The following is a 26,940-nucleotide window of genomic DNA, read 5'->3' as shown; positions in this document are numbered from 1 at the left end:
GATAGGGAGATAAAAAGAACCACTGCTTTCCACCAAAGCACGGACGGTAACTTAAGGCGCCCAGCAGATGGCAGGATGTGGCCAAAGATTCCTGGCTACCAGGCACCTGGGCGGGCAGGACTGCACCGCGCGGGTAACCTGCGCGTCCCTCAGGAAGCGCCCTCTGAGAGTCCGTGCTCGCCCCACGAGAGCTTTGGGGCACACCCATCGCATCCCTGTCATCAGCAGCCCCGTGTTCAGTCTGGGCTCCCCAGCTCCCGCCTCCAGGACCCCACCGACCCAGATGCGAACCGCCCTTAGTTCAATTAAAGGGGACTCCGGAGGTCCACGCAGAGCCACTCCTAGGGAGAATGATTTGGGGCAAACCACGCCCTTTGGCGGACTCAGTTTCCCCGGGAGAATGAAGGGGTTAGACTGAGTCCAAAAGGGTAACTCTACTTTCACTCATTAAACATTTAGAAAAACATTAAGAAGGAAGAGCGTGTGTTGCAGAACTGGCAGACACACCACTCCCCGGGTCTCAGTCCGAGTGGACAAATAAGGCCAATAGGGCGTCCGGGGGTCTCCCTTCGTAGCCAGGACCGACTAACTACTGACCGAAGAGTTCCTTTACCCCTGAACCCTACCTGACTGTAAAATGGGCAACAACGCTTTTTCTAACCGTTGGGTTGTTGAGAGGTGACATGGGATTGTGCTTATAAAGCCCTTGACTGAGGCCCGACACACAGTAGATGTTCACGACTCGCTTACTGCCTGGAGGGAGCGCCCCGACTCCTCCGGGCCCACGCCGCGCTCAGCTCCGGTGGGTGCAGCGGGGAGGTGGCGGCCCGCACCCTCTCCTCCAGGCAGCCCGTAGGGCTGCGTTCGCCCTCTGTGCCCGCCGCGCCCTCTCCTTCAGGCCGCCCCCGGGGCTGCGCTCGCCCGCTCGCCCCCTCTGCGCAGCCCCCGCCCATTCCCTCCTTCCCCTCCCGCTCCTCCTACTTTTCCCGCGCCGCCTCCGGTCTCCCGCGTGGAGCGCGCCTCGGTGGCCCCCGCGCCGCGAGCTCCAGTGTTCCAGGGCGGGCTCAGGCGAAGGGCGCGGCAGGAGAGTTAGCGTGGCCAGGGAGCGGCGGGCGAGGCGGGAGAGCGCCGCCAGGGGGACGCCCGGGAGGAGGGGGCGCGGTTCCCGCCGCTGCGCGGCGCTCGGCCCCCTCCGGCTCGGCGCGCGGCTGCAGTCTGGGCTGGGCGCTCGCGGCATATTCCGCACCCGCACCCCGGCGGCCGGGCATGTAGTAGCGGCAGCTGCGGCAGCCGCCGCGGCGGAATATGGGCGGGAACCACTCCCACAAGCCCCCGGTGTTTGACGAGAATGAGGAAGGTAAGAGGGCGAGGGGCGCGTGCCCCGCGCTGTCCCTTCGGGCAGAGGCCGGGTATCCCTCCTTCCAGCACCCATGGCCGAGCGTCGGCTGTGTGCCCGGCCCGTGCCGGGCTACGGGCTTCTACAGAGGCAACAACTCCTCGCGTCGGTGCCTCTTAGGGGCCGGGACGGTGCCGAGCGCGAGCCCGGGCGGGGGATTCCGAGAGGAGAGTGAACCCGAAGGCTTCACTTGGGGGAGCAGGAGGGATGAGTTGACTTCGGAGGCGAGTCTGGATGTTGCTTGGGCTCCGGGGAAACCGAGGTCTCCTTTGGAGCCCGAGGCTGAAGGAGGCGTTGTGTGTGTGTGTGTGTGTGTGTGTGTGTGTGTGTGTGTGTGTGTGTGTGTGTGTACTACGCATTTGGTCTTGTGCACGGGCAGGTTCCACGCTGCCCTCCTCATTCGCCCAGGACAGCTTAGGGAAACTTTTCTTGATTAAACTCTGGGTCTGGGCGGAAGGCGTCCCGCTGTTGGCAGCTTCCCAGGTGGAGGAGTGGTGTAGGCGGTCCAACCTCATCTAAACTCCAGAACTGGGTTCTTGTGGCTCATATCGGTAGAGCTTCGTATTTGGAATAGCAGATCCTCTTTTCCAGCGCTGTGTGTCTGTGGGCAACTTCCTTAACCTCTCTGAAACCTTTGTTTCTTCACCTAGGAGAAGAGACTTACGATTACCGCTTACTACCTTAGGGGGTCGTTTGAAGCTTAACCACTGGTAATTCATGTGAGAAGTGCCTTGTAAATATAATCAGTTACAGAGCTCTGCACTGTGTTAACTTTGCCTCTATAAAGCTCGGTTTGCTATTGCACTGGTTTCTCCAGTCTCCACTGTGCCCCCAAATGAGAGCCAGGTCTACTGAGCATAGTCCATGTGCCAGCCAGTGTTCTAGGGCTTTACATGTGCTCGCTCAGGCCTCATGGCAACTGTATGAGGTGGGTACTTTTGTTGTTCCATTTTACAGTTGAAGAAAGAGATGTGTCCTAGTCAGAGCTGGCTTTGAGGCTGGACAGTCTGCCCTGGAGGCAGTGCTTCTTGTGCCCAGGAATAGGCTTGTGGGCATCAGTCATGATCTCTAAATCTACCAAGGCTGTGGGTGGTAGTCAAACGCTCACCCTGGCAGTCCCTCTGAATAGAATACCTGAATACAGTCAATGTAATTGAGTCACGCCCATTTGGTCCTTTCTTAAAGGAGTTCCTGGTCTAGTGGCACTGAGGACCATCCATGGTGATAAGGGCAGTGAGTGGGACCAGTGCAGGGCCTTGGAGACCCAAGGAAGGCTAAGCCCTTCCTGGTAGTTTAGTCTGGAGCACAGGTAGATAGGGAGCCAGGAGTGGACAGACAAGAGGTAGCCAGGTGGGTGGGGGAGGCCCTTGTGTATCCCAGGAAGCATTTGGACACCATGTAGCTGAACTCTTCCCCAGTCAAGTTCATAATGACCCTGAATTGCTCTATGAAAGTCAAAGTGATCTTGACACTTAAATCAGTATTTAAATATGTGTTCTGCTAGGGACACATCCTGCTTGGGGTGGATGTGGGGCAGGCCTGTCCCTTTGGGAGAACGTCTGTCCTGTGAGGTTACATTCAGGGGTGCTCAGACCCTATGAGAAGATACACTCATTGACAGATGGAGAGGATGACTTGGGCCGAAAACTTTCTGTTCTCAATCAGTCAAAGGTTTCCTGTCTGTTTTGGGGAACCGACCTATATCAGTCTGCTCAGGCTGCTATAACAAGATACCCCAGATGTGGAACTCCCTGGTGGTCCAGTGGTTAGGACTCTGCACCCTCACTGCCGAGGACCTGGGTTCGATCCCTGGTCAGGGAACTAAACTCCCATAAGCTGCGTGACATGGCCACAAAAAAAAAAAAAAAAAAGAAAGAAAGAAAAGAAAAGAAAAAAAAAAGAAAGCATTCACAAGATACCCCAGATGCTAAACAAAAAAATTTGTTGTTGGTGGTGGCTTAAACAACAGAAATTTATTTTCTCACTGTTCTGGAGGCTGGAAGTCCAAGATCAAGGTGCCTTCAGGGTTGGTTTCTGGTGAGGGCTCTCTCCCTGGCTTGCAGACAGCCTCCTTCTCCTTGGGTCCTCACGTGACCTGTGTGCTCAAGGAGATAGAGATCTCTGGTGGCTCTTCCTCTTCTTATAAGAATGCCTGTCCCACAGGGTTAGGGCCTCACCCTTATGACCTCACTGAATGCTAATTATCTCCTTAAAAGCCCTCTCTCCAAACATAGTCATGTTGGAGGCTAGAGCTTCAGCATCTCAAGTTTGGAGGGGACACATTTTGGCCCATAACAGGATCCTTTGATGAAAGCCATGGACTCCTTTCCCAGAAGAAAGCACAAACTTATGCATCACTCCCAATTTTAGAGGTTCGTGGTAGTAGCCTGGGTCAAAGGTCATGCTTTAGGTAATTTTTTAGTGTCTTTCTCTTTTATTTTCAGAGTAAATTTGCTTCCCTTATATCGACAACTGTCTCTATCCTTCATCCCGGAAAATGTGCTTTAAATATCTGTTGGCAAAATAGTTATATCTGGCATAGCCAAGCTTTTGATTTTCCTGTTGTTGTTCCTCATTCCAAAAGTGGTCGGGCTCAAGGTCAACTGCCTGGTTGAAATACAAGGTTAGGACTCTCCTCATTTTGCGGGCTTTCAGCTCAGTGAAACATTAACTTGTTTGATTTTGCCAGCATATGTCTCAATACCTGTGCAAGTAACACACTGTTATTTGCTGCCAACTGATTCGCTTATTTCATAGGCATGTGCTGGTCATCTTTTCTGCACCCACCCCTGTGCTGGGCAGCAGGAATATGGAGAAGATGAAGGCAAAGTTCTAACCCTCAGGGAGCTCGCAGAGCAGATAAACAGCCAGGACAGTGTAAGAGAGCTCAGGGGACTGTGGTATCCTACAGGAGGTGCCCTAACCCTGGGGCAGAGAGGAGGAGTCAGAGAAGACTTCCTCTTAGACTGAGTTTTGCAGAAATGGTAGAAGTTCCCAGGAAGGAGAGGTTGGTAGATAGGGGAAGGGTGTTTCAGAGGGAGGGAACAGAATGTGCAAAGACAGATGGTAAAGAATAAACATGGCTCTTTGGGGAGATTGTGGGGACTTTAGTACCCCTGCAATGTGGTGTGTGAGGCTGGAAGCTACAGGAGATGAACCCTGAGTGCTGGAGTGGCCTTAAAGGACCCAGTGGCCATGTATTTGGAATTGACCTTATGGACATCTGTAGTCACGGAAGGATTTTAAGCAGGGCAGTGACATGGTCTGGTGACCGAACATGCTCTCCCAAACCAGAGTTGCTGAGTGGTTGAAGGTGCAGGTACCTACGCAACCAGAACGAATCTGATTTGTAAGTAATTTAAAGCTAAACTGTAGCTGAAAATTCGCCATTGTGTAATTGTACCATAACTGTCTATGTTCTGATGGCAAACATTTAACTTGCATCCAGATAATATTAAAAACTGTAAGCTAGTGATGCATTGTGTGGACTCCTTTTCATACCTAATTGGGAATCATTATCACGACTCAGCCAGGGAGGTCTCGGAATCTGCATTTTACTAGAGAGTTTACAGAGGACCTCCGGAAAACTGCCCAGGGTCCCATGGCCTGTGTACGGATGAGCTGGGACTCATGAGTTAAACCCCCAGGGCTGTTTAACTCCAGAGTCTGGTACCTAACGCTGTTTCCTGTGCCACCCCTTAGGACCTACAAGAAAATTAATCCCTCAAAGATATGTAGGACCAACACAGAATGAGACTAGCACAGACATCAGGCTCTGATAGAGGTCTCTTTATGCAGACGTCTATAGGAAGATAGTAACACTGCATCCTGACAGCACTCGATCATTTACAACAATCAGCTACCATCTTCAAAAGACATTTTGTTGAGCTGTCATATCATAATGCAAGTTCTGGGAATGAAAGCAAAATCATCTCCCTTTCCAAATTCATGTCAAAATTGTTTCTAAGGTTTTTTTCCTTTACTGTCCTAATCTATGTCTAGACATTTTTACGTAAGGGTACACTTGCCACACAAAATGATTTCTGCTTTTTCTCTTAGCGTCATGTTTTAAGTAGTTTATGTTGCTATAATGTCTTCAAAATTACTATTTAAATGGGCTATAGTATTCCATCTGATGGAACTATTGTAACTTAAATGTTTTCTTGTTGTTAGACATGCAGGCTGTTTTCAGTGTTTCATCTTTATAAGTAAGTTGCCTGAAAATTTTATACGTAAAGCATTTTTCTTCTTTTAAGTGAATTCCTTAAAATGAGGTGCAGTGAGTGAGATTATTGGATCGAAAGGATTGAATAACTTCTAGGACTCCAGAAACATGTTCTTAAATTATGTTTCCAAAAGGTTTTTTTTTTTAATATCAACGTTGTATCAATTTATGGCCTGTACCCACATTTGAGGGTATCAGTTTCACAACCTTGTAAACAGCTCTGGGTATTCTCATTTTAGATTGTTAGGAGTTAAAGGGACATTTAAAAAGAAATGTAACTTCTGTATTATTGTTGGGCCAGGTAACTTCACATGCAGCGTAGAACATGAAAGCATCTTCTTGGTTAACGTAAATATACAACAAAAGTTGTTTAACTCTGGGCACAGTCAGATAACAAAGGCAATTTAAAAAATCACTCCCTGAAGTTGCAATCATGCTTCACTTGGAGACAGTCTTTTGAACCTGGGGTGTCCCTGTCATTGTGATTCACAAAGTGCCTGAAATCTCTTAATGGGGCAGGATTCACTTCCAACTTTGTCTCAACTTTTTTTTTTTTTTTTTGCGGTATGTGGGCCTCTCACTGCTGCCGCCTCTCCCGTTACGGAGCACAGGCTCCGGACGTGCAGGCTCAGCGGCCATGGCTCACGGGCCCAGCCGCTCCGCGGCATGTGGGATCTTCCCAGACCGGGGCACGAACCCATGTCCCCTGCATCAGCAGGCGGACTCCCAACCACTGCGCCACCAGGGGAGCCCTGTCTCAACTTTTTTAGAACTTGGGGGAAGCTCACTTATGTTATACATTGCTTTTCATCCTTGTGCCAGTTGTGGCTTGTGCAAAAGGTGGAAACCAAACATATTCTGAGAAAGTTTGGAGTTGCTTTGAATGCACTTTGTGCTTTATATATAGAGTACGTACAGAAGTAGAGGGTGGAGAGAGGCCATGTAAGGGATGTGGGCTTATGGGCTTGGTGTCCATATGTGTATCAGGCACGTGTGTGTCTAATGCAGGAGTCTAGAATGTAAAGCTTAGATTTTAAGATCTACACCTCATTTGAAAGTTCATTTTGATTTGTCTTGTACATGGGAGATGAAGAAATTTACCATAAATCAATCTGAGATGGTTAAGTAGAAATGAATTGTAGGATGCATTTATACCTTTCAACCCTCCTAGAAAATAAATATGGACTTCATAAGGATAAACCATGTATTAATCATCTCTAGAAAGTCAGACATAAGTATACACACTAATGGATTTCATTGACTATGATGCACACACTTCCCATGTTTTAATATTTCTGAAATTGGGATGTGCTTTATGATCACTGCTGGTCATGGTGGTACTTGTGATGTAATTTTATTGTTTGTACATGGTCACAGTTGTTCGTACTAACATGATATATGAAAGGTCTAAAGGAACTCTTTTAAGGGATGCGAAAGAATCACATTGTAGATTAATTGGCAGCATTTCTTCCTTCTTGGTGGCACATAAAGTAATAGTGCATTTAATGTGGATGGCACCTGAAAGTAGATGGAATAGAGCATGCCAGCCTCCTTCAGCTGCAAGTGACAGAAAAGCAACATGAGTTCCTTTAAAGGGAATTAATTGGCTCCGGCCACTTCTCATCACTTCCATTCTGGTCCAAGCCAGCGTCACCCCTCTTGCTTAGGTTATTACAATAACTTCCTTAACTGGTCTGCTTACTTTTACCCTTCCCCTCTTCAGTGGCACCTCCATGCAGCAGCCAGAGTGATCCTGTTAACGTGGGCATCATTTTTCGTGCACTGGTCTCCTCCTAAGGAGTTACAAGCTCCTTAAAGTAGGGATGTGGTGTGATTGATTCACTGCTGTGTCCCCAAGCCCTAAAACACCTGGAACATAATAGATGCTCAATAAATTTTTGATGGACAAATCAATAAATGAATGAATGGAGGTGTAAGTCTCATCAGCTGTGGCTGGAACCAAGTTCCTGAATACTATCATGAGAAATCCTCCTCCTTGGATTCTCTCCTCTGTGTGGCTCCAAGCAGGCTCTCTCCTCATGAGGCCCTTACCACCGCCAGGCTCACAGCCTCACAACTCCAAGTGTGGAAAAGGGAGTATCTTTTTCACCATCGTTGCAGAGAACATCCCAGGGTTAGTTTTGATGGGTTCTCATGAGGTCTTGGGTCATTCTTGCACCAATGGCTGTGACCAGGGAGACTGAGGCTCTAACTGGCCGGGCTGGATCTCATGCCCACCCTTGGATTCAGGGGGTGGCGTTGGTTCCCCTTGAGGCACTGGGACAAAGAAGATATGTGAAGAATATTCTCAAGGAATATTGCAGTATCAACAGAAGAAGAGAAGTGGACCCTGGGTCAGGCAGGTAAACACAAACAGAAGCATCTACTCCAGTGACGATTATTTTTTGTGTTCCTTGAAACGTGGACCATGCCTTGTTTACTTTGTTGCATATCCACTTCTGCACTAGACTGTGACGTCCTGAAGAGCAGCAGTTCTTTCCTTTTCACCTTGGTGTCTGCAAGGCCTAGAATGGGGCCAGTGAAGGCCTACGGCAGCTCTTCGTTGAATGAGGGATCAAAGTAATAACTTACTGGGGGCCAATTCCTTCTATTCTTCTGAGTTCAGAAGCTGTTGAGAAACAAACGAAGACATTTCGGGTGTATTATTAATAAAGTTGGTTTGGAGAACTGACTTGGATTTGAGTCCAGAATGGCCTTTCTATTCTTGTCCCTTAATTTCAAGCTTGAAACTGGCTTGGGCAGAGAGTTGAGTCTGTAAGGTGGGCTCTGGGACCGTGGTTCCCAGTCACAGAGAAACCCAAGAAATTTCCAAAAAATGGCAACCTGTAATGATCAATGGATATCGGACTCTTGTATGTCATGATTTGGGCTGTCACTTCTCTCCCAATGGAGAGAGAAGGCAGATCTTTTTCCCCTGGTGCTTTCTGGGTAAGACAAAAATCCCTCTTTTATGGGACAGCAAAAGGGTGGAGAGGGGAGATGGTTCTCACGATATGAGCTGGAGTGGATAGGCTGTTAGGATGGCGACAGGATTTATGATGTCTTGAGGGAAGGGTTTAAATGCCTTGAGAGAAGAAGGATCGATATTTTAGAAGGATCAATCAGCATAAGCTAGCGCTGAGCTTGGGCATTCTCCTGAGAGAATTGGTAGGAACAAAATATTCTTAGCAATACTCAGTTATCTAAAATCTGGGCTCTGAGCTATTACAGACAGAGATGGAAAAACTGTTCTACAAAGAGCAGTGAGAGTCCTGACACCCTAAAGGGATATTCTCCTGCAGACAGCAATGGGGACAAACAGTTTAGGATACCAGGGGAGAATTGTACACCAGAACCACCAAGAAGAGAAAATCAGTCTTATTAGCCAGAGACAACCAAGGGAAAAGTGAAGACCGATATTGTTACTGATCCTGCAGTCTAACTCCTTTCAGCCCTTGGTTTTTCTGACCTTCTTGGAGTGTCCTTATTCATTGAGGAGTCTGGCCTCTGGTTCCTCTTTCCATCTGTGAAGTCAGTAATACAAATAGGCCCCATTCTCTCAATGTGGGGCTTTACCACTGTTCACCCATATCCCGTCCCTGTTTATTTCCATGCAAAGAATTGTCCTTCCTTGTCCCGTTGCAGTTCTGTGGGAACATGTGACTCGCTTTGGTCATTGTGAGCAGAGGCAACGTGTGTCACATCTTGGAAAAAGTATTTACGAACTAGGTGTCCCTTCATATGTCTCTAGCTCTGGGCAACCACAATGTTCTGGATGGTGGAACTTATTCCAGCCTGCCTCCCAGAGTGAGTGCAACGTGGAACGGAGGCCACAGCGACTACCAGCCCACCTGACGTGGGACATGGCATCAGTGAGACAGACACTTCTGCTGTTTGAAGGCACTGAGATTTGGGGCTGCTTGTTACTGTAGCATAACACAGCATGTCCTGATTGGCACATTTACCAAAACCAGCTCTCCCTCAGGCAGAGAACATTCACTATTTTACAGTTAATTATTATGTTAGCTGTATTGTTATTGTAGATACGCTTTATCATGTTAATTTCCTTCTATCATGATTTGCTGGGAGGTTTTATTATCAATGAGTGTTGAATTTAAGTAAATGCTTTTTCTCCATCTGTTGAGATAATATGTGTTTTTTCTCCTTTTTCTTTATCTGACTAGGTGATGAATCAAATTTTTAGAGTATTCTTAAATAATAAATCAACCTTTCATTCTTGGCATAAAACCCACTTTCTCATGATATGATATATTATTAGATTTGATTTGGTAATATTTTGTTTATAAATTTTTCATAAGAGGATATTATGAATAGTATGCCAATACATTTGAAATTTGGATAAAATAACTACTTTGGAGAACACAACTTAGCAAAAATAATACGAGGAGAATTTAAATATTAGAATAATTCTATATCTATTAAGGAATTGAACCTGTAGTAAAAATTTTCTTGTAAAGGGAAGTCTAGGCCCAGATGTCTTCGTAGGTGAATTCTTCCAAATGGTAGAAATAATAATAATGATGATCTTCCGCAAACTCTTCCAGAGAAGAGCAAGAAAGGGCACACTTTTAATGTCTTTAAAAAATTTTTTTATTGAAGTATAGTTGATCTACAATGTGTTAATTTCTGCTGTACGGCAAAGTGACTCAGTTGTATATATTTATTCTTTTTCATATTCTTTTACATTATGGTTTATCACAGGATATTGAATATAGTTCCCTGTGCTCTACAGTAGGACCTTGTTGTTTATCCATTCTATATATAATAGTTTGCATCTGCTAATCCCAAACTCCCAGTACTTCCCTCCCCCACCCCCTTAATGTCTTTATTAGTTTTTTAAAAAATAAATTTATTTATTTTATGCTGTGTTGTGTCTTTGTTGCTGCGCGCGGGCTTTCTCTAGTTGTGGCGAGTAGGGGCTACTCTTTGTTGCGGTGCGTGGGTGTCTCATCGTGGTGACTTCTCTTGTTGAGGAGCATGGGCTCTAGGCACGCGGGCTCAGTAGTTGTGGCACGCGGGCTCAGTAGTAGTGGCTCACAGGCTCTAGAGCGCAGGCTCAGTAGTTGTGGTGCACGGGCTTAGTTGCTCCGCGGCATGTGGGATCTTCCCAGACCAGGGCTTGAACCCGTGTCCCATGCCTTGGCAGGTGGATTCTTAACCACTGCGCCACCAGGGAAGCCCATCTTTATTAGTTTTTTGTATCAAGGTTATATTGGCCTCATTAAAAGAATTTGGAACTATACCATTTCTTGCGATCCTCTGTAAGAGTTTGTTTAGGATTGTTATTATTTCTAAGTTTCACATGTATGGGCCAAATGTTCATAATATCTCCTTAATCTTTACAGCATTTGTAGGATCTGTAATGATATCATCTCTTTTAATTCTGATTTTGGTAATTTGTGTTTTCTCCCTCCTTAATTTATCTTTTGATTGGTCTTGCTTGGGTTTATCAGTTTTTTAGATTTAAAAATACCCTTGGCTTTCTTAATTATTATTTGTTTGCTAATGATTTACTGGTTTATGTTCTCATTTTAATTTTCTCCTACGTACATTTTGGTTTAACTCACTGTTCTTTTTCTAGATTTTTGAGATAGAATCTTCTTTGATCATTGATTATATTTACTCACATATTCTGCTCATTATTTCTTCCTTCACTTGGAAGTTTCCATTGGAATTATCTTCATTTTGCCTGAAATATTTTCTTTAGCGTTCCCTTTAGAGTATGACTTCTGGTGACACGTCTCACTTTTTATTTGTCTGAAAATGTCTTCATTTAAACTTTGTTTATGAATTATTATTTTTCTGGGTATCAAATCTGTATCGGCAGCTTTTTCCTTCAGCATTTTGAAGATATGATTCTATTGTCTTGTGGTTTTTATTGTTTCTGATTAAAAGACGACTGTCAGTACTATTTTTTGCTCCTTTTCAGCTGACGTTTTGTCTTGCTGCTTTTAAGAATTTTATATTTTGCTATAAAATTTAAATCAGAAATTTAATTACGGTTTGCATAGGTCTGGCATTTTAGCCATTACCTCCTGTGGCCCTTGCTTCTTGTATCTGTGCTTGAGGGGCATTGTTATTTTTGCGGGATTCTTATTTTGTCTTCTCATATCACATCTGACATTTTCTTTCTCCTCACATTATCAAACTCAAATTGCACAGATATTAGGCCTTATCACTATGCCTCGTATGGCTCTGACAATATTTCTGTATTTTAAAAAAACTCTTTCCTTTCTCTTTGTTTTTAGTCCGAATATTTTCTTCTACCCTATTTCTTTTGTAATCACTTCAGGTCTCTCTATCTGCTATGAAGTATAACTTTCAAGTTCTTAATATTCATTGTTGCCCTTTTCAGTTCTAGAATCACCATTTGGTTCTCTTTTATGGCTTTCACCTCTGCTGAAATTCTCAAAACTTGCTTTTTAATTATTTAAACCTAACAATCACGTTTACTTAGAAGACATGTTTGATGACTCCATTATTTGGTAACCTTCTATTTTTTTTTTTTTTTTTTTTTGCGGTACGCGGGCCTCTCTCTGTTGTGGCCTCTCCTGTTGCGGAGCACAGGCTGCGGACGTGCAGGCTCAGCGGCCATGGCTCACGGGCCCAGCCACTCCGCAGCATGTGGGATCTTCCCTGACCGGGGCACGAACCCGCGTCCCCTGCATCGGCAGGTGGACTCTCAACCACTGCGCCACCAGGGAAGCCCGTAACCTTCTAGTTTTATTGTCAATTGTTTCCTTTTAGACATCTTTTGTTTTTGTTTTCTCATCTATTTCATACTCATTGCTGGAACAAAGCCTTTTGGCATCCTTACGGGAAGCGCAGAGTTTACCAAGCCTCTTCCTTTTTGGTAGACTCTGATTTTTAGTGTGTGTCCTGTCCCTAAAGCCTGTGAGGTCTTGCAAACCCTGTGTGACTTCTTAGCCTCCTGAAAGCTGTTTTCAGATCTGGCAGATAACCTCTTGAGGAAGAGTGATCTCAGTGCTGGACCCATCTCTTTGGGCTTTTCTTTTTAATCGATATTCAACCTGCAGCTCTTTACTCCTTTGATAGCTCTATGAGTCCTTCAAATAGATTTTAAAATATATATTTTGTACAGTTATCATAGTTCTTATTAGCAGGAAGGTTGACCAGAAACACTCTAGTCGACCGGAAGCAGAAGTCCTCTCCTCAATGTTTATCTGTGTGTAATGCCTTCTAGTTTAATAATATGCTCTCCCTGGTACCCGTGTCACCTTAGGTCTACCACCCAACACGCCTCACTTTCACAACCATACTTCCCCCCAAAACAGTCTTCTCTTGGTGTCCTCACTTTCTCATGATAACTTGGTCCTTAACTCACTACATTGGCTTCATCATTTCAGTGAAATAGCTCTGAGTAGAGTCACCATGATCATTTGGTTCTTAAAACTGGCATATGATTGTAAGTCTTTTCTTTCTTGGAAATAAGAAAATGAGCTCATGCATAAACTCATGACCCATCTGAAGAGTAGAGCCTGTCCTGTACTTTTGAAGCTCCCTGGGCTTCTCCCTGACTCCATCCCCTTTCCCACACTTTCTCATTCCTAACCATACAGTGTTTAATTGTTATTGCTTTATGAAATTTATAAATATGGTACCACGTTTTATGTATTCTTCTGTACTTTGCAGTTTTTGCTCAAGATTGAGTTTCTAAGATTCACCCATGCTGTGTATAGCTGTACTCTCTTCACTTTCACCAATGTATAATGTTCCATCATGTGACTGCACCGTGGATTTTATCCTTCCTACTGACAGTGGACATTTGTACTCTTTCTAGTTTTTGACTATTATGAACAATGCTGCTATGAACAATTTTGTATATATCTCCTGGTGCACATCCGCAAGAGTTTCCCTAGAACGTATACCATTAGGAAAATGGCTGGGTCATAGAATAGGTGTATGTTCAACTTTGTTAGATAATGGCAAATTGTTTTACAAAGTAGTTGTACCAGTTTACACTCTGATTAGCCATGTATAGACGCTTCCATTGCTCTACATCAGCATTGTTGTAAAGAAATATGATGAGGTCACCAAATGCAAGCCATATTTGTAATTAAAAAATTTCTACTAGTGACATTATAAAGGTAAAAAGGATTAGGTGAACTTAATAATATACTTTATTTACCCGAACATAACTAAACTATTTTCATTTCAATGTCAAAATTATTCAGATATTTTACATCCTTTTATGCATACTAAATCTTTGAAATTGGGCATGTATTTTATAGTAACAACATGTCTCAATTTGGATTAACTACATTTAAAGTGTTCAGAAGCCACATGTGGCTCGTGGCTACCCTGTAGGACCACACACCTTTCCTTCCTTGCCAATATTTAGTTACGGGCTTTTTCATATTTGCCAATCAAATGAGCATAAAAGGGTATCTTATTGTTTTAAATTGCATTTCCTCACTAACAGGTTGAGGTTTCTTTATATATTTCGTTCCCACATTTGTGAAGTGCCTGTTCATAGCTTTGTTAATTTTTCTTCTAGAAGTCTGCCTTTTTGGATTGATTTGTTCTTTACATATTCTAGAAAGCTCTTCTTTGTCAGGTATATGTGTTGCAAATATTGTCTCCTATTTTTTGATTTCCCTTTTTAAGTCCTTTATGATGTTCATTGGCTGTTCCTTCTCCATCTTCTTTGCACGTTCAGCCTCCTCCCCCTTGTAGTAAGTCTTGGAGTTCCTCAATACTGAGCCCTGGTACCTCTTCCTTAGCTCTCTGTACTGTCTCTCCAGGTGAGATTGCCAACCCCTACGTGTTCAGTCACTCTGTACCAGTCTGAGTGCAGTCAGGAGACCAAAGCAATATCAAAAGGGAAAATGTAGTACAAAGGACTGTCATCTAGTCAAAAGGTTAACTTCGAAAAGAAGTCAGGACTCTAGGAGATCCAGAAGTAGCAATTTCAGGAAAACAGCTGCTCCCGCTAGGGCTGAGGGTGAGTTAACAAGGAAAGAACTCAGAAACCTAGAAGAGGGCTTCCCTCTCCACCTAGGCTGTTTCAGATCTCATTGGGAGGGCCTGGTTGTCAGAGGAACCTGACATCCTACTGGGTGGCACGGAAGCTTGCCGGAGGATGCTGGCTGCAGCTTGCGCAGGAGGGCCGCTGAGATAAGGGCTACCAGGTCCCCTGCACCCCAGCCTACTGCAGCACGCGGAAAGCAGCACACTGGAAGAAAAAGGGACGCCCCTTCCTCCCACTCTGGACCGGCAGTGTCTCTGTTGTGCCCTCTATTGGCCGTGCCGAACATGAAGCCAGCTGGAAATAAACGTCCGCAGGGTCCTGTCCAGTGTCACAAAGCAGTGGATTTGGAGCTCAGAGACAGCACATGCATAACTGGTGCCTATTCCTCTAAAACAATGACTCAGTAATTTATTTCCTTAATTCACATTTCTCCTCTGGGCTCCCAGTCTGTGTGCCTGTGTATGTATTTCCACTTGGATGTCTCAGAAGATTTAATACCTCAAATTCAAAATGACCTCCATCAAACTCATGTGTTTTTCAGAGTTTCCGAGCTTAGTGCGCAGTACCATCATCTACCCAGTTGCAGGAGCCAACATCTCTGAGGTTTTCCTTGATCCTTCCATCTCCCTCACCCCCGTGAATCCAGTTAGGCACCTGGCTGTGTTGATTTTACCTCCCAAATATCTCCCAAATCTGCCCTTTCTTTCCAGCCACACCACTACCATCTCCATTCAACATCGCCCCTCGTGGGACCCCTGTGCTGGCTCCTGACTGGTCTCCGTGCTCCCTCTTGCCATTTCAGTACATCCTCCATCCAACCACCAGAATCACAGTTTTAAATCATGAATATGACCAAGCTGGTCCTGCCTAGCAGTCCTTAGTGGCTTCATTGCTCTCAGGATGAAGATTAGGAATGTAATATGGCCTCCAAGGTTGTATGGTCTGGAACCTGCCCAACTCTCCCATCCTGTCTCATCTCGCGTGAGTTCAGTTCACTGTGTGAGTTAAATTGCTCAGTGCAAAGTTGGTAGAGTACCTGGCGCTGTGGGCACTGTCCCATCGAGTTAGCTACTCCTCTCATTCTTCCTGTAATCAATGCTGTTATTTATACTCTTCGACCATGGGAGCATTCTTTCAGTTTCATGTAAGTTCCATGCCCACTCCTGCCCCAGGGCCTTATCACTTGTTCTCTCTGCCTGAAATGCTCTCCCATCCACCTCCACCCCACTTGACTTAGTTATCTCCCACTCATCTTTCTTCAAGGTGCCTTGTCTTATTCCCAGACTGCGTCATGACCCCCAGGGAACCTCCCTCAAATTACCATGTGCCCCTTCCTTACATTTATCACATTTGCAGTTCTTTGCTTATTTGTGTGAATCCTTCATTAATGTCTGTCTCCCCTGTGAGACCGAAGTCTGTATGAGGACAGGGCCTGTGACTCTTGTAAAGTGTCTAGTGTGGGTCCCACTGCTTTTACAAAGTGTCTGTCATTGTAACTGCTGGTCCTTGACCGTCTGCCAGGAAAGGCAAAGAAACATCACTGTGTAACCTATGAAAGGTAACAGCTTCCCTCCTTGTATCTGAAGGAGGCAGTCTAGGGAAAGGGAAAACCAAATTATATTTAAGAAACACCTTGTATGGGCCAAACATTGTTCATGCACGATTTCATGTGGTCTTTAGAATAACACTGCAGAGTAAGAGCGGTAACTTTGGCTTCATTTTATACCCAAGGATATTGGGGTTCGGAGAAGTTGACTAAGTTGTCTTAGGCGATAAAATTGTGGCGCTTGTTCTCACTTCTTTCTGTATAACTGGAGCGCTCTTTCCCACATGCCAATCTTTCCCAAGATTCAGCTGTTTGTGTCCCACCTGCAGAATTATTTTTTACCACAGCCATGTATTACCTGTACTGTTATTTACTTAATACTTTTTTCTATCTTGACTGATTTTACTTTAATAGAACTTTTTAAAAAGGCACTTAAATGGATTAAGACTTGTATAACTGGGAAGAAAGATAAAGTCAAGATGAAGTAAGGTAGATACAAAACAATGATATTCAGTGTAGTAAGATATTAACCTTTTTTTTTGTTTGTTTATTTGTTTGTTTTTTTTGCGGTACGCGGGCCTCTCACTGCTGTGGCCTCTCCCGTTGCGGAGCACAGGCTCCGGACGCGCAGGCTCAGCGGCCACGGCTCACGGGCCCAGCTGCTCTGCAGCATGTGGGATCTTTCCAGACCGGGGCACGAACCTGTGTCCCCTGCATCAGCAGGCGGACTCTCAACCACTGCGCCATCCGGGAAGCCCTTATTAACCTTTTGTACACCCTTCCTTTGTGACTTGCTCAGTGGATATTTTTGGAGTGGATTTGTAATCACTGAACTCCCAGCAGACCTGGGTGGCAGCTGGGTGGATGCAGGGTTGGGCCCTGGGGGGGTCTGCAGGGTAGGCGTTTGCATGTTAGCTCGAAGGCGGGGGTAGGTCCCTGAAGGGAAGTGAGTCCCACGCTTTGTTCCCAACATCAGAGCTGCGGCTTGATGCTCTTTCAATCACACTGCAGCTTCCAGCCCTGCTTAGAGATAGTACATTGGCCTCTGGGCTTATGTGTCTCTGGGACATAGCAGGCGCCCTGCCAGGTACACCCTGGAATCTTCCAGCAGGGAAGCCCCGTCCACAACACAGTGGTTAAGAGCACAGACCGTGGAGTCAGACTGCCTGGAGTTCCATGCTGGCTCTGCTACTTACTAGCTGAGCAACCTCAAGTAAGTTTCTTCTCCTCCGTGATTCTCAGTTTCCTCATCTGTAAAATGAGGATTCAGTGGTACTTACTTCATAAACTCTTCTGAGGAGTAAATGAGTTACTACATGTAAAATTCTTACTACATAGTCTGGCACATAATATGTGCTATGTAAGGTTTATTAAATTAGATTAAGTTTTGTGACTGAAGAAGGTCATGCACAGAGGTTAAAAGGACAGGTTTTGGGGGCTACACAGGTTTAAATCCTGATTCTTCTACAAATTGTATAACTGTGGAGCAGTGCCTTAACCTTCCCAAGCCTCAGTTTCCTCCTCTGGACAATGGGATGCAATCTGATACAGTTGCCACGGGAATGGAGTGAGGTGATGCTTCTTACAGTAGACAGTGCTTAGGAGGGCACTTGGCCCAACACCTGGCAGCATGATATATGTACAAAGAGAGAGGTCAGGTGAGGACTGCTGTTCCTTTCAGCCTGAAGAAAGAAGTTGTTCTGACTCCCTCCTGCCTTCAACCCCTGTCGTCAGGAGGGATTCCTGATTTCCATTCTCCTAGGAAACAGCCTGTTCAGACAAGCTTCCTTGTCCGAGTCCTCATCACATCTGTCAGGAAGGCCAAGGCCTATTTTCAAGAAGCCCGACTCTGGCAAGTTGTGTGGAACAGGCAATCAGGGATAGCCGTCCTCTTGTTGATGGTCAATGCCACTGACATGGATCAAGCCGACTTTCGAGTCTTTTTGCTAAATCTCTTGGCGGCCCCTATGGAGGGCTTGGGAGTGGAGTGGGATTTTAGGGAGGATTAGATATCGGGCCCCCGTCTTTTAGAAAATGTCCATCATCTTAGGTGCTTAAAGGAAAAAAAGAAAAAGACTTCTGGATGCCTGGTATTGTGGATTGAGTTGAGTCCCCTAAAATGAGTATGTTGAACCCTAACCCCCAATACCTCAGGATATGACCTTATTTGGGGACACAGATGTAGTTAAGTTAAAAAGAAGTCATTAGCGTGGGCCTGAATCTCATAAAAACAGGAAATTGGAACACAAAGACAGACACACACACAGGGAGAGTGCCATGCACACATGGAGGCACAGGTGGGGTAATATGACCACAAGCCAAGGCACACCAAAAACTGGGCAATCCACCAGACGCTGGGAGAGAGGCACGGAACAGATTCTCCCTCACTGCCTCAGAAGAAACCATCCCTGCTGATACCTCAGTGTTGGACTTCCAGCCTCCAGAGCTGTGCGAAAATAAATTTCTATTGTTTTAAGCCACCCAGTTTGTGGTACTTTGTTATGGTGTCCCTAGGACACGATTTCACCTTGTTTTACCATTATGTAGTAACTTCAATGTGACGTTCTAGAGGAAGCCACAAATCAGGTCTGGGAAGTGTTTCCAGAAAAGGCAATTTCTTTTTTTTTTTAAGATTTTTCTTTTATGTAGACCATTTTTTAAAAGCCTTTATTGAATTTGTTACAATATTGCTTCTGTTTTATGTTTTGGTTTTTTGGCCTTGAGGCATGTGGGATCTTAGCAGCTCCCAGACCAGGGATTGAACCCACACCCCCTGCATTGGAAGGCAAAGTCTTAACCACTGGACTGCCAGGGAAGTCCCCAGAAAAGGCAATTTCTGAGTCAATCCTGAGGTAGGGACAGGAAGCATTGAGGGGGAGGTAACGTGGGGAGGAAGGAAAGAGCTGAGAAGGTGGGGCTGGGGAGGCCCTTTAAGGCTAGGGGAGCAGCATGTGCAGAGGTGAATGGGTGGAAGGAACAGGGAGGTGTTTAGAGTTAATGGGGAGTGGGTATGGTGGGGGAGGGGGCATGGGGGAGGGAAGCCATAGAGATGGGGCTGGAGACTTAGGCCAGAGCCATGCATTAAAGGGCCTGGAGTGTCATGCTATGTGTCTTGGTTGGCTTGGGTTGCCACAACAAATACCACAGACTGGGTGGCTTGAACAACAGACATTTATTTCTTACAGTTCTGGACCCTGGGAAGTCCAAGACCAAGGTGCTGATGAGACCTTTCTTCTGGTTTGCAGACAGCTGTCTTCTCTTTGTATCTTCACCTGGTGGAGAGGGAGAGAGCGCTAGTCTCTCTCTCTGTAAGGACAGTAATTACTCTCTCTCTAAGGGCACTAATCCCATCATGGGGCCCCACCCTCATGACCTCTTCTAAACTCATTATCTCTCAAAGGTCCCATCTCCAAATACCGTCATCTCATTGGGGGTTAGGGTTTCAGCATAACAATTTTGGGGGACACAAATATGCACATCTCCATATGCTAAGGAATTTGATTTTTATTCTTAGTTGGCAGAACTGACTCTGTTTTCTGTGAGACTCAGTGCAAAATAAAAAGGTGGGGTCCCTCATTCCAAAATTGGAAAAATGCTGTTAAAGGTACTAAGATATAAAGCTTTTTCCTTTCTTTCATGGTCTCCCTCTTTCTCTTGGTTTGTCATGGTGTTTTTTATCTGCTATTTAATAGCAATCTCGCTAAATAACATTTAAAATTTTGAATTATCAGTGAGCATTTTACCATTCATCTCTGAATTGTGCAATGCCAGTTTTAAATGCAAATACAAGAGCATTGAACTCTCGTGCGGAATCACAGAAATTACCCAATTCATACATCGAGGTACATATATGAACATATATTTCGTTCTGACCAGAACAGTGGAAACACTGCAGAAAATTAACTCTTTTTATTTCCCTCCTTGATACGTGCACTTTCTACCAACGCTGCCTACCTTCAGCTGACTGATGAGTGAGGAGAGATGGAAGGGAAGAGGAACTATGGTTGTCTCATATTTTCCTTTCCATCTGTGTCATCACTTCAGCCTCAGTGATTCGCTAACACAGGGCAGTAACACAGGAAGGAAAGGATATGACCAAGGTTCTTTGGTCCTTGCAGTCTCTTAGGACACCTATGCTTCTTTTCGCATCTGGAGTAAGTTAGTTTTAGTTGGACAGAATACTTGGTCTCTGCGGGCCGTCAGTGCCCCTGCTTACTCAGGTATAGACAAAACACACTTACCTGGGTCTTGCTGAACCTCCACACTTCATGGATCCACCAGAATTCTGTGCTCACGAAGCATTACAAATGCCATATGGGAATGAGGGACTTGCACATTGAGTGTAAAGCCTCTGTTCATGTGCACGCCCCACCGTAATGCCTTACAAAGCTACATTTCCAAGGTGAAAGACAGCAACTCCATAGCGTTCAACCAAGTGTAGGGCCCTGAGCTCAGAGCTCTGTATTATTGCATGCCCACAAAGCTGGCCCTCTTAGTAGAAGATGAGGCGACACTAATAGTTTTAACCTGGGGAGTGATGTGACCAGTTTCCGTTTTAGAATGATCACGATACCTGCAGACTGAAGGATGGGTTGGCAGGGGGAGAAATTGGTGGCCAGGAAGACAGTATAAAAAAATCCATAAGAAAGGGAGGAGGGTTGTAAATCCCCATAATTGGATATGTTGGCATATGTGTAGACAGTTACCTGTATCACTATATATTGATGTACAGGAAAACACAAATACTCCTACAGGTGTTTTTTTACGAATCTAGCCCCTTCACCCTGTGGATAAGGCCAGTGAGCTTCCACTTACAGGCAATATAGCTTATCAAATTCAGCAAAATCATGGCACAGCAGAATTTTCTACAGTTCACGTAGGTGGTATAATATGTTTATAAATTCCATTTAAAATGTAATTCATTTTAAGCACACTTTTTAAAAAAAATTGAAAAGTCACTGCATGTCATATTTAATAAGTTCCAACATAGTTTCTTAACCCTCCTCTCCAGAGTGTAATTACTCCATCAGTCTTCCTGGAGAATCAGAGGGAGCTTAGTAGAACACACCTTTCATGCATTAACCAGAATTGTGCTTGCTTTGGAGTTGCATTGGAAAGTTATTTGCATTGGCATTTTACTTCTTCCAGAACATAACAAATGTTTCTGATCTTCCTGAGGTATCTTGGTCTTAAACTGAGGTTATAAATCTTTCAGAGCTTCTGTTTACCAATTCCTTTAATTTCTGGGATGTGACAGGTAGGGAGAGAAACAAAGCTATAATTTATGACTCTTCTTCTTTCTTAGCCAGCAAATAAGACACAAGATCAGGCCCTGGTATGCAGGTTGGCAATTTGGTTTGTGTTTTGGCTTATGCTTCTGAGTTGCCCCTGGGGGAGGTGTACCTACTCCCCATCTTTCTGGAAGTGTTTGTAAATAATGGGAACACTGTGTTAGATTTTGATATAGATTTCTGGCTGAGGCCTATAGGGCAGAGGGTCTTAAATATGATATTGGTTTGAGATGAAATAGCTGTTTAAAAAACCACTAGTGGGCTTCCCTGGTGGTGCAGTGGTTAAGAATCCGCCTGCCAATGCAGGGGACATGAGTTTGAGCCCTGGTCCGGGCAGATCCCACGTGCCGCGGAGCAACTAAGAATGTGCGCCACAACTACTAAGCCCGCATGCCACAACTACTGAAGCCTGTGCGCCTAGAGCCCATGCTCCGCAACAAGAGAAGCCACCGCAATGAGAAGCCTGCACACCGCAACAAAAGAGTAGCCCCCGGGCTTCCCTGGTGGCGCAGTGGTTGAGAGTCCGCCTGCCGATGCAGGGGACACGGGTTCGTGCCCCGGTCCGGGAAGATCCCACATGCCACGGAGTGGCTGGGCCCGTGAGCCATGGCCGCTGAGCCTGCGCGTCCAGGGCCTGTGCTTTGCAATGGAAGAGGCCACAACGGTGAGAGGCCCGCGTACCCCCCGCAAAAGAAGGGTAGCCCCTACTCACTGCAACTAGAGAAAGCCCGCGCACAGCAACGAAGACCCAATGCAGCCAAAAATAAATAAATAAATAAATAAATAAATTTATAAAAAGCAAACAAACCACTAGAACATTATTTGCCGACAACCCCATCATTTGTTTTTGTAGGCACAACTTATGCCCTGCAGGCTTAAAACCCAAAGGTTTTACATGGATATCTGGTAGGAATCTCACTCTTAGCACCCCTCAATTGAACTCTTGCTTCTCTGCCCCTTCCCTAAATCTGATCCTTCCCATCTTCCCTATTTTAACAAATAGCAGTTCCATTCTTCCAGTGATGAAGGCCAAAACTTTGGAGTCATCCTTGACTTTTCGTATGGCACCTACCTTCTTTCCTGTAGTCCTCCCATTCCTGTCCTGTACTCCCTCCTTTCACACCCACCATTTCAATACCAAGACACTGAGAAATTTGGACCAGGAGTTGAAAAAGACTCATCTCTCTCAATTGTCTCACACTCCCACTCCCAGTTCTGTTTATTTTCAGTCTTCTGGAGTTTATTGAGACTTATGTCTTGGCATTTGGTCAACTTGCCATAGCCTCTTGTAAAGAATAGGTATCCCGTAGTGATTGGTGTAGTGTTCTATAAATGTCACTTAGGGATGTTCAAATCTCCTGTATCCTTAATGAGTTTTGCTGCTTTTTTAAAAAATTGGTTACTGAGAGAGGAGTTTCACCATCTGTATGTATGTTTGTGAATTTTTCTATTCTTTTTAGTTTTGTCAATATGTATGCATTTTGAAATATGTTAATAGTTATATTCACATTTAGGATTATTTTGTCTTCTTGATGAATTGACACTTTTATCATTATGAAATCATCTTCTTTATCTCTGAAAGTAATGCTGTTTTGAATTCTACATGGCTGCTATTAATATAGTCATGTCAGCTTTTTAATGCTTAGTGTGTGCATGGGAAATCATTTTCCTTTTTTTCACTTTCATTTACTGTGTCTTTGAATTTAAGCATCACTTTAAACAGCATGTAGTTGGATCTTCCTTTTTTTGTTTTGTCTGAAAACCTCTGCTTTTTAGTTGGAGTAATTAGTTCATTTATGTTTAATATATTTTTGATGTGGTTGGGTTTAATTCTGCCTCTGTCTGACTTTGCTCTTTGTTTATTTGTTCCCTGTGCTCTTTGCTCCTTTTTTATTCCCTTTTTGAATTTTTATAAATCTAATATGTTTTAATATTCCATTTTATTTTGACTATTGGCTTTTTAGCTAAGCCTCTTTATATTTTTAAAAAGTTGCTGTAGGGATTATAATATGTGTTCTTAGTTTATCACAGTCTACCTTGAATTAGTATTATACCACTTCGTGTATAATGGTAGACTCTTATAATACTGTAGTGTAATTTCATTCTCCAATTTTTGTCCTTTTTTGTCAAATGTATTTATTTCTATGCAGGATATAAAACCCATGGTACTTCGTTATTATTTTTTCTTTATCAGTTGTCTTTAAGAAAAAAGTTTTATATTTACCTACATGCATACAATTTCCAATGTGCTTAATTACTTACTGTAGATTCAAAATTTTATCTCATATCATTTCCTTTTTGCATGAAAAATTGCCTTTATCCCTTTGGTAATACAGTTTTGCTGATAACAAATCATTTAAGGTTTTCTTAAACTAAATATCTGTATTTCACCTTCATTTTTGAAATGTGTTTTCATTGGACACAAATTCTAATTTGACATTTGTTTTTTAGCACTTTCCATTATCTTCTTGACTCTGTTATTTCTGATGAGAAGTCAGCCATCATCCAAATCACTGTCCTCCTGTAAGTAATGTGTCTTTTTATCTCCAGTTGCTTTGAGGATTTTTCTTTATCTTTGACTCTTATAGCTTGCATCTTATGCATCAAGATGTAATTTTCTTTGTATTTATTCTGCTTAGGGTACGCAGAGCTTCTTGGATTGTGGATTGATGTTTTAAATAAAATTTGGGAAACTTTGGACCAATATTTTTTCTTTTTCCTTCTCTCTGTCTCCCTCTCTCCTTATGGAACTCTAATAACATGTATGTCAGACCACTTGATAGCATTCCATAGAATATTGGAGTGTCTGTTCCATTTTTTTCTATTTGTGTGTTAAATATATTTTCTCACTTTGCTTCAGTTTGAGTATCTTTCTGTTGATCTGTGTCTTCAAGACTCTTCTGTATTGTTCAGTCTGCTCTTTCTATTAAATGAATTTAAAAATTTAAGACATATTTTTCAGTTCTTCGGTCTTCATTTGCTTTTTCAGATTTTCCATGTCTCCCCTGAAATTCTTCATGTGCTTATTTGTCCAATATATTCCATTTTTTTCCTATAAATTCTTTAACTGTTCTTCTAATTTCAGCATCTTAATGTGTGTCTCTTTCTATGGATGTTGTTTTCTAGACCATGGGACACGTTCTCTTGTTGCTTCACATATCTAGTAATTTTCTTTATATGCTAGACGTTGTAGATGGTACAGTGTAGAGGATGGCACTAAACTTATCCTTGGCACAATAAATATTAGCTAGAATTATCGCTTTAGAATGTTTTATGAATACTACACCATTTTATCCAATAAACTTTTTATTTCAGATATTGTATTTTTCAGTTATAGGTTTTCCACTTGGTTGCTTTCTTCCTCTGAAGAGTGTGAGCTCTGTTCCACTAAAAAAATAAATTACTGTCTGTTTACTTTGATCTTTAGAGTCTTGATTTTAGGCTTTGCTTCTGGGACTTGGTACTTACTCTTGCTGGGTTTAACTTGAACTCCAAACTCTGTTGTTGAATACACTGCAAAGTTGCTGAAATTTCTGCCCCTCTCTTTCAATTTTTCACTTGTTTCACTGGACTCCTTGGAGTCTCACCCAACTCATGCCCATTTCAGGAGTCAACTAAGGATTCCAAGGGGAATTTGTATGCACATTTTGGGGCATTAAAATCAATTGTGTCCTGCTGAGTTATTTCTTTAGTATAAATTTCAATGGTGTGATTATTGAAATAAAGAATCTATATGTCTCTATAACTTTATAACTTGTAAAACACTGGCATTCCAAAACATTTTTCTTAAGTTTTGTTGCCACCAGTACGGCTTAAGTATAACAATTCTTCAAGAACTTCTGTCCAAAAAGTGTTAGCGTTGTTAAATCTGTTTTCTTGATTAACTAGGTTTGATATGGAACTTGAGGGTTTTATTAATGTTCATGATAGCAATTCCTGAGAAGGATGAACCCTTTTTTCAGGTCTTTATTCATTATTATGTGTCCTCTCTGAAAATTACCTTTTTATACGTTTGCCTATTTTTTTTCTGTTGTGTTTTTGATTAAAAAATATATCTAACTAGGCTGTTAATTCATTTTGGTGATTAACCCTTGTGTCCAATTTTATCTTCTCCTCTTTTTAAGATTATCATTGGATAAATTGAATGATAACCAAATTCAGTCCTAGTGAACTATTTTAATTATTTTTTTATAGTTAATAATGCTCACTTATTACTTAGAAGACCTGGAAATCACATAGCACACGTGGGGCCACACAGCAAGGTCACAGGTAGAGGGATGTTCACCTGGGGTTCTGCTTTTACTGAGGGTGGGGGCCTAGAGATTTGTTGGTTCGCTCTTTATTGGTGAATTTAGAACATAAAAGCAGGAATTTAAAGTGTGGGAAGAGAAAAAAATGAAGCACGCGGCCCAAATAGTCAGTTATCAGAGTCAACCAAGATTTCTAAAACAAAGGAACCTCAGTCAAGTGAGGGAGCCTGGCTCTTTATCTTGCCATGTGGCTGGCAATGTGTTTGTTGAGATAGCCGTCTTTGAAGTGGATGCCTCTCTGAAATGGATGCCTCATGCCTCGGCAGACAAGGCTTAAGTCAGGCACTTGCATTACAAAAAAACAAACAAACCCAAAACAACTGTCAGGGTTGACACTACACTAGTAAATACTGCATAGTCACAAGGCTGATCTATACTGACATAATCTGCATTTTGTATCTTATCGGCTAATGCCGTGGAAAAATGTGCTAAAAAGATGTTGAATTTTAAGTTGGTGAACTGTGTACATGGTAATTACAGGTTGCAAGATGGTAATGATGATAAACTCTGCATGTGTAAATCTTTACCATGGTTACAGTGGCCACAATTATGGGAAGAGATATTGATATCATAGGGTACTTGGACCTTTTTTATAACTAGGTGTGGGTCAGAAGGGAAATCCTTATTCCTTCATTGTAAAATTTTCCTGGGCAGTGGTTTTTCTTTCTTTGAATTGTTATGGAAGGGCTAGGTCACTGGGGGAAGAAGGGCAAGGAGAAGACAGACAGGGGTGCTTCCTTGCTCACATCTCGCCATCTGCACTGATGCCCTCAGGATGAGATGCTCTGTCTTGCTGAAGGACTCCTGGGTTTCCGAGCTGCATCCCTGGGCTGTCGACTCCACCTGTGTGGACTTTGTGGGCCATGTTTCTCTCTATACACTCAGCAACTAGAACACCGCATGGCACAATATGCAGAAGTCCCCATCGTATATTTGTTGAAAGAATAAATGAGCCTCTTAGTGTTTGTTACGTTGAGTATGGTTTCCCCCATGTCAAGCTACCAACAACATGAAAATGTCATGACAATGAGAATAAGCAGAATCTAACAAAAATATTATGTCTCACTACCCCGTCCACCTCCCTGCTGCACACAGTCACATCCTTTTACAGTCTAGACCTCTTGTTAATCCCTCCTTATCCCCCAATCTCACCCCAGCC

The 26,940-nt window shown here is 43.6% G+C and overlaps 1 protein-coding gene across 1 annotated transcript in view; it reads left to right on the top strand.

Annotated features, from left to right (window-relative positions):
* The first annotated feature begins 1,205 nt into the window (after nucleotides 1-1,205).
* Nucleotides 1,206-26,940, top strand: part of STK32B (serine/threonine kinase 32B) — a 356,081-nt gene continuing 330,346 nt past the window's right edge. The window contains exon 1 of the mRNA XM_032631757.1: nucleotides 1,206-1,357. Within this exon, the coding sequence (XP_032487648.1) occupies nucleotides 1,306-1,357 (52 nt within the window). The 5' untranslated portion in view covers nucleotides 1,206-1,305. The remainder of the gene's footprint in view (nucleotides 1,358-26,940) is intronic.

This window comes from Phocoena sinus, chromosome 5, assembly GCF_008692025.1.
Source record: "Phocoena sinus isolate mPhoSin1 chromosome 5, mPhoSin1.pri, whole genome shotgun sequence".
NCBI lineage: Eukaryota > Metazoa > Chordata > Mammalia > Artiodactyla > Phocoenidae > Phocoena > Phocoena sinus.
This window is presented reverse-complemented; position numbering and strand designations above follow the sequence as displayed.